This window comes from Anguilla rostrata, chromosome 9 (assembly GCF_018555375.3).
Source record: "Anguilla rostrata isolate EN2019 chromosome 9, ASM1855537v3, whole genome shotgun sequence".
Classification (NCBI taxonomy): domain Eukaryota; kingdom Metazoa; phylum Chordata; class Actinopteri; order Anguilliformes; family Anguillidae; genus Anguilla; species Anguilla rostrata.
The window spans coordinates 46,291,694-46,305,002 of record NC_057941.1 but is presented as its reverse complement, the minus strand read 5'-3'; the positions used below and the strand labels follow the sequence as shown (position 1 = coordinate 46,305,002).

General features: G+C 48.3%; 1 protein-coding gene across 1 annotated transcript; it reads right to left on the bottom strand.

Moving 5' to 3' along the window:
- Window positions 1-246: 246 nt before the first annotated feature.
- On the bottom strand, window positions 247-13,309 carry ehd2a (EH-domain containing 2a). The gene is made up of 7 exons (XM_064352511.1): window positions 12,695-13,309; window positions 9,789-10,282; window positions 8,584-8,760; window positions 7,247-7,344; window positions 5,342-5,754; window positions 2,263-2,427; window positions 247-1,836 (listed from the first exon to the last, which is right to left on the bottom strand). The coding sequence occupies exons 2-7, from the start codon at window positions 10,010-10,012 to the stop codon at window positions 1,279-1,281; spliced, it is 1,635 nt and encodes a 544-aa protein (XP_064208581.1). The 5' UTR covers window positions 10,013-10,282; window positions 12,695-13,309; the 3' UTR covers window positions 247-1,278.

The following is a 13,309-nucleotide window of genomic DNA, read 5'->3' as shown; positions in this document are numbered from 1 at the left end:
ACCTAATCATCCCCTGATTTAATTGGCTAAATTAGCTCTCCACCTGAGCTAATGAGTGGTGAGTTATATATATATTTTTTACTTAGGTTATTTAGTACATTTATCAATCAGGGATATCTGTTCATCTTCTCTTGTCCCTCTTGTTCATCTTCTCTTGTCCCTCTCCATGATTTTTCTCTGTACATAGTGAACAATACAAAGTTTGAAATATGCAAATATTATGTACTTCAAATAATCACACCAGCATTACACCAGTACGTTTTTATTGGCCATTAATGATGGTGAAAACATGGGTGACAATGAGGCAGTGTACAGTAGTCAGTGTCATTACTCAAAAGCTCTCATAAAATATCCAGGGCAGGCGCACAATGCTATCTTTATTCATGAAACTCAACTTTTTCTCGGCTTCATAAAAAAACGCAAGCACATTAAAATAAGAAACGCAAATGAAATAGACGCTTTGTTTGAACCAGCAGCGAAAGAGGAAAGCGCGGACAACCGAACACAGTGCTGTCACGCGGAGAGTGCGAGGCGCGCTAGAACGGGAGTGAAGGCGAGTCAACGTTCGGCTCCTGCTATTTCAGGCGCACCCACAATGAAAATTAATATTCAAAGAGCTTTTAAGCCGCACGTGAATAAACATACTGTCCGGCTGGCAGTCAGCGTGATGCGTGGCTCCAAAACGACAAAGTAATCGGCTGAACAGCGCTATGGGCAGAAGGCTTCAGTTATTTGCTTAGCAAGTAGCTACAGCTCTGATGAGGACCGATATTATAGGTAATGGACCATGCATAATACTGTTGTTGACTCTGTTGTCAGTCAAACCCCCAACACTATGTCAGAATTAGATGCCTTGTTTTTGTGGGAGAAAAATAAGTGAATATGGGATAGCCGTGCCCGTGGTTTAATATGCTTGGATGAGAAGTATAGATTTTAGAAAATTCAAAAAGAGCGACTTGGGCTGGGAATACAGGGAGCTTAGGTCATAAAATCTCTATGTTTTAGTGTACAGAGAAATGCAGGAGTAACTCACAAAAAGGCAGAAAGCTATTTGGGAAAAGAGTAAGGGCAACAGATGCACAAACACAGCAAGTAACGAGAACATGAGACAGACGGACACAGAGACAGACAGACAGACACAGAGACAGACAGACAGACAGACTGGGCGAGACAGATAAAGAGGGTAACGGAGACAGAAAATTAAGATGGCAGTCCCAGCTGTGTAACGGACATGCTGCTGGAGGGCCGGCGGGGGCCCCCGGGGGCCGCAGGAAGTGTCTACGCGTCGGAGCCCTTGTGCCGGCGCTTGGAGGGGGGCACCAGGCGGGCGGGCAGCTCCGGGGGCAGCCCGTGCCCGTCCAGCTTCACCTCGATCAGGTGGCTGGCCAGGGCGAACTCCTCGTCGTCCAGCATGCCGTCGCGGTCCACGTCCGACAGCTTCCAGATGCGGCCCAGCACCGAGTTGGGCAGCTTGGTGCTCACCATCCAGTCCTTGGCCTTGGTGCCGCTCAGCTTGCCCTCGTTGGGCGACAGGTTGTAGAAGATCTCGTCGTACTTGGGCTTGTCCTTGGTCACCACCCAGTCCTCGTCCTCCATGTCACTCCCCTCCCCGTCCTCATCCATCGGGGCGAAGGGGTCCCCCTCCAGGAAGGGCCCGCCCCGGCTCCCCAGGAAAGCCCCGCCCTGGACGCCGGCCTGGATCCCCGCGTCCATCTCCTCCTGCTTCAGCAGGGGCATCAGCTTGGCGATGTCAGTGGACAGCAGCTCGTCCAGAGCGGCCATCATGTTGGGCTTCAGGGGCTTGAATTTGTTGAAATCGTGAACGGCCAGCTTCTCCTGAGAACAGAGGAAGGAGGGCAGGGAGTGTCAGTGAAGATGGGGCTGAGTCTGAGACACGTAGTTAGTGGTTTGGGCTTTGGGTGAGATATGCTTCAAAACCTAGGGCCTTTTTTTTGTTGTTGTCTGAACTGCTATTTCAAGTTAACCCTTTGAAGAGTTGGTTTTATTTGGAGTGTTTTTTCTTTTCTTCAAAATTCTAAGTCAGTGTTCTAGAACTCCATTGCTTTCTGTTAGGAGCAGTGATTGTGACATCAGCATTAGAATGTTCAGTTAAGAACATTCTAATCACATATTTGTGATCTTACACATTAGAGGGTTAAAGGAGAGGTGCATGGCTATTATAAAGAACATTTTAATCCAGACATGTGGGATCAGATTTGACTCCAGAGCTTCACTGGGCCAGAGAAGGACAGACACACAGACCTGCATCTTAGCACAGTCTGGGAAGTCTCCGGGAGAGATGTTGTGCTGCAGCTGGATCTTGGAGAAGATGACGGGCAGTTCGTAGATGAGGTTCTTCTTCTTGTTGTCCTTCCGGAAGACAGAGGGCATCTCCTGCTTCAGATAGCTGATGATGTGAGCGTGAACCTGGGACAGGAGGGTGAGGGAGGTGACAAATTTTATTGGAAGGCATACAAAATAAGAGGTGACACTGCAGAATATAGCACAGATATTAATAGCTAATAAAGCATCAATAACCCCATTATACATCTACAAAAAATAATGTTGCTTTAAGGTACAGCAACAAATTTATTTAAAAAACAAGTTTCTTTATCCCTTTGAAGAGTAGTTTTCTTTGGATATTTTTTCCCCCAAAATTATGTCAGTGTTCTAGAACTCCACTGCTTTCAATTATCAGTAGCGATTGTTACATCAGTACAAGAATGTTCAGATAGGAACATTCTAATTGCATATCTGTGACCATATATATATATATATTAAAAACACTGCATATTTACATTATATTGCAGTGTATTCCATTTCTGTAAGGGCATCAACTATTCTGTTAGTCATTCGATGTATTATCCTCTGAACAGCTTCTTTGGGTTCATGAAAAGTATTTTATAAATACATTTTTAAAATTACATTTAAACTGCATGCAACAAGACCAGGGGCTGATGATTATCCCTCGGTTAACCCCCTGTGTTCAAATGACTTCCATAATAAATGGGCCTATTTTTGGAAGGAAAAAAAAAATCAACATTACACAGGAAGAGGAAAGATTATGAAACGCATTCAGCCGTCTTTCCTCTCAAAGTGCTGCATACACAAACGTTCTCATTTTAATCCGGGTCATTAGCTTTGTTTCAGGCACTCGTTCAACAAAATGTCTACCCCCAAACACTGCTACACTGAGCCAGCTGCTCTGTATCAAAACACTGTAGCAGTTTTAGTATCAGGAATGTCCAAAAGACCGAGCACACACAGCTCTCAGACAGATAACTTTAGCAATCCCCAGTGGGGAAATTAAGGCGTTCTGTTCTCCTGGTAAGGCCCAATGACCCAATTTCAGTTGACTAAAACAAAGCTTTAATTTTCAGTAGCCTGTCAGCTCCACCTCGTACCCTGAACTCAAAAATATGCAGCTACAAGAACACTGCAGTCTCTCCAGACGGTGAGCTGCGGAAAGCCTGAACGCCAAGAACCAAAATCTGTGACATCTGCTTTTATATTGGAAACATCTGTGTTGGAAACCTGACATAAAATATTCCTGTGTGTTAATAAAAATAAATCGAGCAATGATTTGCTGGAGCGTAGAGGCGTATCCAAGGGGGAGTGTATGCAACAGTTGAAGAACTCAAAATGCAAAAGCACACAGAAGATTACCAGAAAACCTGTAACGTAATAATTTTAATCAGGGTCACCCTTCATTTGGTTTGGAGTTATGAATGCCCAGAGGGCATTGTATTTATTTAGTCTTTACCTATCAATGTCTGGGTGCACGTAGAGAAAACGTTTTCAAACCAGTAAAAAAGAGCCCTGAAGTGCTGCAAGCATTAATACGCTGAAAGAGAACAGCTTCTGCAATGTGATTGGCTGCAGTGATCTAGTCAATCTCTCGGACGAAGTCGATAATAAAGCTACTTTCAATTGTTTTTTTGGATTTACGGGTCTACATGAATCTCCCTGCAGGTAATGTCCACACAAACGCTTTATGTTGGATGATCAACTCTGGGAAATTCTAGGTGCAATTCAAACTGGGGTTGTGATGTAACTGCCCTTTGTCAAACAAAATGTCATCCTGTGTGAACAGTAAGACATTCCATACAATAAAGCCGTACTTCAGAACCGCCTCACCAAAATAAATCACAGCTATAAATATAAAACACAGAGACGTTCTTTGATAATTACAGTACAGCAGCATTCAATTCCCTGTGGTATTTGCATTCTTAAAGGCATACCATGCAAGATTTTTACTTTGGAAAGATTATAAAGGGATCATGCTAAGGCATATATACGCTGCACTGGCAATCTTTGTCTTTACGAACTTTTGCCGAATTTGTGCACCTTTACCTGTATTTGTTATTCTAAAATGTGTTTGGGACATTTCTGGGTGTGGCGCTGTTTTCTGTGGGGGGAGGGGGGAGTGTGGCTGCAGAGCTAGCTAGCGAAGAAGTCCAGATACAGAGAAGCAAAAAGACAAGCAGATAGGGCTCATTCAAGAACTAGAGTTAACCTTGGAAGTGCCTTTCCTTACTGGCCCCAGCTGAAGTTTGCCAAGGAGATTTAAAGCAATGGCGGAGTCGGTTTGTTTTCTGTGGGACCTGTATGTAACATTACCAGCAGTGTGAAGCTGGTGACAACAGAGACTTGAGAGGGCCTGAAATGTTCAAATTTAAAGTTACAACGATAAAATCACTACTACCTTCAGCATAACGGAATTAATTAAGCTATAATCTGCCTTCTTACCGTCACTCATTTCCTGATACTAATGTTATCTCTAGCTATCCAGCTAGCTATGTTAGGTGGAGTGACTTACTCAGTGTTAGTGGTTGAGGGTGAAGACAGAGGAGGATACTTCTTCGATTGTTAACACAGGCTAAGAAATCCTGCATAGTATGTCTTTAACCCCCTGAAATAGCCAAAGAGTGCATGATATAACTAGCTAGTTGATTGCTAGGCTGACCACAAAAAAAATGTGTTAACAGTTGAAGTGCAGCCACACATATGGCGCATAATCAATCTCAATCTTTCTTTCAATTTTCCAACCATAAAGCCACACGAACACCAACGAGCCGGTTGGCCGAGTTGTAAGGTATTCCTGACTTGGAGGAAACCATGACCCGGCATCAATTGAAAGCAGCATTTGGCACCTTTATAGAAACTATTCTTAACCCTGGCCCTGGACCTCAGTGTTGGCTTTTACAACTTACCAGGCAAATAACCATCAAGAGATCAGGAGATCTTTGGTTCAGAACAGTATATCGTCCCTTCTCAGGTGTTCAGAGAGAGAGAGAGAGAGTTTATGGGAAATTCAGCAGCCTGGCATTAGGAGTCTCACCCTGACAAGACGCGCCCTCTTGACCAGGTCGTTGAGCTTGCGCAGGGCGGAGTTGCGCGGAAGGTTCTGGATGTCGGCGAAGAGGTCCTCCTCCTCCAGCTCGAACAGCCGCCGGTTGTCGGTCACCATCAGCGGCTGCGACCAGAAGGAGCCGATGTAGACGCGCAGCACCTCGGGCGTGCCGAACACCTTGCCCAGCGACCACATGAGGGCGCCGTAGACGCGCATCAGCTGCTGCGTGCCCACCATGTCGGCCTTGTTCAGCACCACGCGCAGCTTGTCCTCGTTGCCGCGGAGAGCGCCGATGGCCTGCGAGAACTCGTCCGAGATCTCCAGCTTGTGGGCGTCGAACAGCAGGACGATGCGGTCCACGCGCTCGGCGAACCAGCTCAGCACCGCGGGGAAGTCGTACCCTGGCAGACGGAGGGAGAAGGGGCGGTAGTAACGGGGGCATTTAATGCTTTGTATAACACTTCTTATCCCAAATTATCACAACGCCTAATCAGTTTTACTGCCATGCTCGTTGCTGTATCCAGTTCAGCAGAGCGCAGGCGAGCACGCAGCCTCCTCTTAAATGTGTTGCATTAGCCACCGCTTCTTTTCACATCACTGTCCGTAAGCTGAGCTCGCACAGACATGAGGTGGAGGAAGTGTCCGTCATGAGCAGCTTGAGGAAGCAGACTGCGGGTGCCAAACTGACCAGAGGGGGGTGCTGGCGAGCAATGAGACGCAGTCATTCTGCCTGACTGAATCCCTCCCTCCCTGGGCAAAGGCCAATAATGCATCACCCTGCAGGGTTGCCAGACACAGTTGGCACCGGATTCGATACTAGGCTATGTCTGTGGGGGGGGGGGTCTTTAGCAATATACTGGAAAGAATGTTGGGGGGGGGGGTTGGTCTTTAGCAATATACAGAAGAGAATGTGGGAGGGAGGGGAGGAGGGGGGAAGTTCAAGGCTTCACCTCTCAAAGGATACATTTCAGTAAGAATGATATCTCTCTGCTTTCCCCTGAGAGAAACACTAGCATTATTACATTATATTCACTTATCTAGTGCGACTTGCAACAAAACATGACCGGAATTCTTCACAGAGTCATCTCTGGCAATATCCCACATCCTGCCCCGCCCCACCCCCCCCGCCCCTCCCTACCCCCTCCCCTCTCCTCCCCTTTATGGACAAAGCCCTGAGTAGGGGGGGGGGGGGGGGGTGGTTCACACAGAGATGCACACCCTTCATATCTCCCTCCTCGCCCCACCTCTGCCCTTCTCCTCCTCGCCAAGCCCCGCATTCTTTCCTCCTTCTTCACGCCTCCCAGATGCAAACATGGGAGATCTTTCCGATTCGTGGAATCTCAGCGGCTGATTCATCTAGCTTCGCTGTTTACACCATCTTTCCATCTCTTTCCTCCACAAGCCACGGTCACATGACACTTTCTGTTTGCCTGTCAGACGCACATTTCCAGGGCAACCTAACATCAGGAAAACTTTTACATACCGTGAACTCCACAGAGTTTGGGATAAATGTTCGTTTAGAAATTGCTGCAATTTCTACGTGGTGAAACCAAAGTGTATAGAATACCCTTAAACAAAGGCTGAGAATGTGCACTTTAACCACATGTGCATTATTTACATATGAAATTGCAGAGTACAGAGCCAAATCATGAAAAGAAAATCTGTTTGTCGTGAATAGTCTGTAGCTCACCAAATTTTTCAGCTGTACACTTTAATATTGAGCTTATGTATGGTTATTCTGATTAAGCATGAAGTGAAGGGTATAATGCAAGCTCTGTTCCCTCAGCTGTTTCTATAAAGGAAGGGTCCCCGGCTACAGTATATAGTGGGACTGGACTGTGTGATTTTGGGTGGGGTGGGTGGGGGGGGGGTAGGGGGGGGGTGGCGTCTCACCTCGGCTCACTCTCTGCTTGGCTCCAGACAGGATTCCAGGGGTGTCGATGATGCTGATGCTCTCCAGGACCTGATTGGGCAAGTGGGCACACTGGAACCTGACACAAAGGAGGGGGGGGGGGACCAGAGAATCTAAGATGGCTCCCTTATACCAGTCAATCAAACCTGACTGATCTCTCCTACGCATTTCAGGACCGAATCTGGCCCCTAGAATCACCTGGAAAGCAAGCATTTATCAGTATTGAAGCAGAATTCCCCTTCACCTAGTTGTCATACTCTATAAAATGTGCCCTCTTCAGCAATGCAAAGCATGCTGGGAGAACTGTGTATAATTAGCGAAAAAGCACATCTGTCGTCACGCTCGCTAATGCAATCCAAAGCTCGGGGCCGAGGCCGGGGCCCCCGCACCCCTCCCAGCCAGAGCCCATTGTGTGGAAATGCCCCCCCCCCCAACCCCTCCCGCTCGATGCAGTCAGCTTCCTGCGGGGAAAAAAAACAAAACGGTCACGTCTGCCAGAATCAAACAATACGGCACGCTAACGATGGGCCGCCGGGCGCTTCCTGTGGCTGAAACAGGCCGAACGGGAGCACGGCTTTCCCCGGACAGGAAGTTAAAAAAAAAAAAAAACAAAGAAAACGGACAGGAGCCCATGGAGACGAAAATCAGTAGCCGTCTGGATTAGGCGCCTAGATATCGGGGCCGTGCGATTGGGTAACGGGTCACTGCAGGTTCCCGTAGTTACCCTGTGAAACTCGAACCGCACGACGGGACGACAGGCGTCGGCTCCGCGCCTGAGGCGAGGGAGAAACCGAATGTTTTTCTGGGCAAAAGAAGGAGCCGTTCACGGAAGCCAGAGATTGGGTTTATCGGGCCTCCACAGCCAGCGGCGCTTAAAAGCGAGCGGCTCTGCCAGCACCGAGGCCTGGCCGTCTGAAGCGGTAAACAAGGCGGAGGGGAATAGTTTCACTGTACCTTTCACTCTCCATCAGTCCACCTCTCTGACCTTTCGCACATTCTCTTTCCCCCTTGAACTTGTCATAGGTCCCAGGTCCGCTTTAAATACCTCAAAAAGCCCCCCCCCCCCCCCTTTCTCGAGAATGTTCTGCCTTTCTAAATTTTTCCACAAATAAGGTCCCTCCCCGTTTCAAATTTTGGCAAGGAGACTTGACATTCCACACGTCTCATTTTTTTCCCCCCCTCGCCTCACCCTGCCCCCGGCTTCACCACCTCCAAGAGGGACTTCAACTTCACTCCCTTTTTCCTTCAGGTACGCCCCTGCCCCAGCCCCCCCGGTGTCCCAGGCCCCTGCCCCCCCCGGTGTCCCAGGCCCCCTCACCGGTTGAGGAAGGTGTTCCCGAAAGGGTTGAGCTTGCGGAAGGGCTTGTTGGGGTCCACGATGAGGGCGTTGCCGGGGACCAGGCCCTCCGAGTCGCCGTGCATGATGGCGGTGAAGCAGTCGGTGGTGGGCTCCGGCCCCACCCGGCTCCCGGGGAAGTCCTGCTCCAGCAGGTACCTGGAGAGAGACACGCGGGACACACCCCCACCTCAGCGGAACATTCGGGCTACCCCCCCCCCAACTCCCACACCCCACAGCTGGAGGGACGGGGAGCTTCAGCAAGAGGGGCGTTGAACTTAGAGCCGTAAGGATCGCAAGTGCAGATCCAGAGTGCGTCAGTAATGTTTACTGTGCGAACTGGACTAAATGTGTTCATCGCTATGAATAACTGTTACAAAATTAGTATTGTACCTTATCGGATCTGTATTTTATAATTGTTCTAATGGCCATCGGTAGGCCCTTATTGTACGCAGCTTTGGATAGAAATGTCCGCCAAATAGATGTGATGTAATGGAATGTCAGTGCGGCTATACCCCAGAGCAGTGATGCTAATACAGTATGGCTTGGGAGCAGCCAGATGCAGACGTGATAAATATGTAAAACATAAGCTGTGTGAGTTTCCCTTTGTAAGGGTGGCTATGAAAATAAGTGAGGCAATGTAAGATAATACATAGTTAAACAGTAAAACTCAACGGTGAACATGCCTGTACAGGTGGGTGCACCCAGGATCAAGTCAACACTGAAACTATTGTTCCCAAATTAATTTTCAACCATCACTAGGGGCAACTGGGATATCCCACAATGGGTTTCCAGGCTCATCTACACACAGGTTTGATATTATGTTTGCTAAACTACTAAACCTAGAAACAAGTATGGGTTCATAAATACTGTAAAAGTATCAGACAAGTAAAGGCAAGTCTAGATGGCCATTGCGAGCAATCACCAATCATCTTCATATTCAAAATTAAAAATTAAATTACTGTGGAAATGTTATCCACACTTTCAGAATGCATGCTGAAAAGACATTCAGAACAGCTAGACCTTGAGGGTTTTGTAGGGGTAAAAATTGGCACCCATTAGAAAAACTAGCAAAAACTGAACTTGATGTAAAGGTGATTCATGGTCATTTCAGGATTATTTAAAAGTGCAACAGATGCTGCCTGCTCTTAAAATTCTCACAACCCCCCACCCCGCCCCCTGCTCACCTGATGAAGGTGGTCTTCCCCGTAGAGTACTGTCCCACCACCAGCACCATGGGCTTGTTGTCGAAGTCGGCGTCCTCCATGCTGGCCGAGTGGAAGTCGTGGAAGCCGTAGTACTGCTCGAGCGGCAGCAGCTTCTTGCGGTAGAGCGACTTGAGCCCCTCGGTCACGGTGCGGATCACCTCCGGCATTTTGGTGTTCTTGTTCTTGCGGCCCCAGCGAGACATGGCGGTCGGCTAACGGGGGAAAGCTAACGGGCGCGCTGCGGGGGGTAGCTCCTCCTGGGTCTGGCGGTTTCCGAACTCGAGCTCTCGGTGCTCGCCTCTTATCAGCGAAGAGATAAAAGGCTGAAGCGTTTTCCCGGACGCTCTGGAGCTGTAGGGAAGTATCGGTCCGTCCGACTGTGGCGTTAGCACCGTTAGCTTCTCAGCGTGTACGCTCTTCTCTAGAAGCCTCCTCCACCGAAGGACGTGTGCCGGTGTCTTTATGGAAGGGCTCTGAAAATTAAACGAACGTGACCCATCATTGCAAGTCATGTCGAGCTCGCCCCTACCTAACTGCGGCTGTGATATCAAATGAAAAAATCATTTTTATTTATTTATATGGCGCATTTCACAAACAATCGTCACAATACGCGTCACAGACAACTCTGGCCAAAAACCCACACAGGAGCCAGCCTATAGCAACAGTGGCAAGGAGAAACTCCCTGTGGTAGATGGGAAGAAACCTTGAGGCTGGAGCCTAGTTAGGGTTAGGGTTATTTAATAAAACAACTGCTCCAACCTCGAGCGACACTTAGACCTGGTCAGCTCAGGGTGTAGCTTGGTGACCAACATGGTCAGAGACTGGCCAACAGGCCAACAGTTGTCGCGACAGAAGGTTCAAAGGCAAAGCCTTCCCATAAGACCACAGCACTCAGCACAACCCACAGGGGAAACTCTGCTATGTTCCTGCATGCCTAACTAGGACTGTCACCATAGCAACACCCTGCCCTCTCTTCCTCAAACAGAACTCCTGGATGCGGTTTTTTTTGTTGTTGTGCCAATTCACTCTCTGAACTGACACACCCCACAATGACTAAACCTTCCACCGTCTCGCTGAAGTGTGCCCCTCCAGGCATCAAAATCCATTACAGCAGCATTTTTTAAAGGCCTCCAGTCAGGTGAAAATTCATTTTTTCCCCTCCTATACAAATTCCCTCTCCACAGTGCCCTATGTCAATGCTCATAAATCACAGTGAGTGCTTATGCCTGTGACAGTGAGGGCATACTCATGATGTCACTGTGGAAAGGACAGCCTGAAGAAGGAGCACAACAGGTGACCACATGCTCTCCGTGGAATATTTCAGAAAAGTAATGACACTTCTACAGAAAACCATGGAAAGACACACACACACACACACACACGCCCCCAAATGTGAAAATGGACTTGGCGTTGGCCCCCCAACCACACACAGGGGAGACAAAGTCCAGCTGCTTCTCTTTTTTTCCATCCAGAGCGATAAACGGTCGGGATGAGCCCAGGGCAGAGCTTCCTCAGATGCCCCGTCCCGTAGAACATTAGGGGCATGTGAGGTGAGAGGCGCTGGCTGGTGAGGGGGCAGACTTGGGGGGGGGTTAGGGTTAGGGAGGCGGTAGGTGGCGAATGCACCAGCCCACCTCTCCTCTTGCCAAACCAAACAAAATACAATTAGAACTTTGAGCTGGATTTGAGTCCAAGAGCCCAGGGGTGTAGACGGGGGTCCGGGGGTGTGGTGGGGGGGTTGGCGGGGGGGGGGGACGGTGACGCGTGCGACACGCAATTAAAAATGCAACTCGATTCCTCGGCTGCAGACAAGGGGCTCGGAATGCGTCAGGGGTCCGAGTCGCGCGCGGAACGATCGAAATGGAGGGGCGGCGCGGAGGGAGAGACCAGCTCACGCGGAGAAAGTGAGAGAAAGGGTGAAAGAGAGGAGGGAGGGAGGGAGGGAAGAAAGGAGAGCCAATGGAACAAACTGCTCAGCCGTGCAGACTCCTGGACAGCCAGCACACACACACAGGGCTCCTTTGGTGTGTTTTGCCAGCAGTGAGTGTGTTTCAGAGCCTCGACGTACCGAAGGCAATGCCTTAAAAGGGCAGGGAAGATGGCTCGTGGGATCATGGCTGCACAAACTGTACTCATTTAATAAAACAACTGCTCCGGCCTGGAGCAACACTTGGACCGCACAAGACTCCTCTGTGCTTAAAACTTCCAGCCCAAGAATTCATTCACGTTGGGACAAACAGATCCACGTAGGAAGGCTATTGGATACTACTTGGTTCCTCAGCCACAGATGAAAACACTTTTTCCACATTGTCTTCCAAAGTATTCACTTGACGACCAGAATCTCAGAAAAGCTTGTTTATAACGTCTCCGATAACTGGTCACCTTTTCAGTACACAACTCCACTTCAATTTCATAAGATGAATAATCCGTACCCCAGAACTAATCAGCACAGAAAAAGCACAACTCCTGAGGAGGAGATCCAGGAGCCAAAGAGGGGTGCTGCTGTGGGGGGTTTACTCAAGTTCACTGAGCTCAGGATCTCTCTCAGAAGAGAATAAACAGGTGGGGAGGATTACATTCCCCACTAATAACACATCTTTAGCGATTGGCTCCGGCTTTGGAAGAGAATGGAAAATAAAGTGCACACCTTTTAAATGCATCTTCCTTAACCCTTTGAAGAGTAGGTTTTTCCAGAATGTTTCGTTCAGTCAGTGTTCTAGAACTCCATTGCTTTCAATATCCAGTAGTGATTGTGACATCAGCATTAGAATGTTCATTTTAAGAACATTCTAAGCACTATTTGTGATCTCACACTGTAAAGGGTTAAATGGACACAAAGCAAAAAAAAAAAGAAAAGAGAAAAGCCAAACAAGCATTCATCTTACCTAGTGATGGAGAGAGATGGAACAGCACCCAAGTCCCACAAAAGTGAACGATAAAAAAGCCTTTTTAAAAAGCCACGTAGAGCCCCACAGTTTGTTCAACTGCTCTTCTTCGCTTGCGTCTAGCACATCAGAAGCGCAGCATGCTCAGCTTAAAAAAAGGCAAGCGGGCACTTGTGAGGATGTGGATTCATCGATGTACCGAAGACGGCGCTGAATCGAACCAGAGGTTCCAGATCTGGTCTGAATTACGGATCTTTGACGGGACGCTAATGAAGTTCAGCTGCCGTTCTGGCCTGGCGGGGCTTCCTCGCTCGTCTTCGTGGAAACACAAACCCTCCTTCTCTCCCGCTCTCTTTCTCCGCTCTCCTCGCAGCTTACTTTACACTGGGGCAAGCCCTGGAAACTGTGTTGCATAGATTCACAGTTTTTTTTTTTCATCTGTTGGAGGGAGGGTGGGGGGTATCATCAAAGCCAAGGAGGAGTCTAACAGGGATCATGCATTTTTCAAAGTCTATTCTTTTTAAGTATATGGACTTTATGCTAAACTGTACTGTGCAATTTGCTACTACCGTTGTGTATCTTGTGTAAGTTTAACACCATCTCAGTTTTATTTGC

Bases quoted from the DNA above. Each gene is read 5' to 3' on its own strand.
- ehd2a (XM_064352511.1), bottom strand. From the start codon at position 10,012: ATGTCTCGCTGGGGCCGCAAGAACAAGAACACCAAAATGCCGGAGGTG. The intron at 7,345-8,583 runs GTGAGGGGGCCT...CCTTTGTGTCAG, and splicing joins GGGAACACCTTCCTCAACCG to GTTCCAGTGTGCCCACTTGC. The intron at 5,755-7,246 runs GTGAGACGCCAC...TCCGTCTGCCAG, and splicing joins CAAGCAGAGAGTGAGCCGAG to GGTACGACTTCCCCGCGGTG.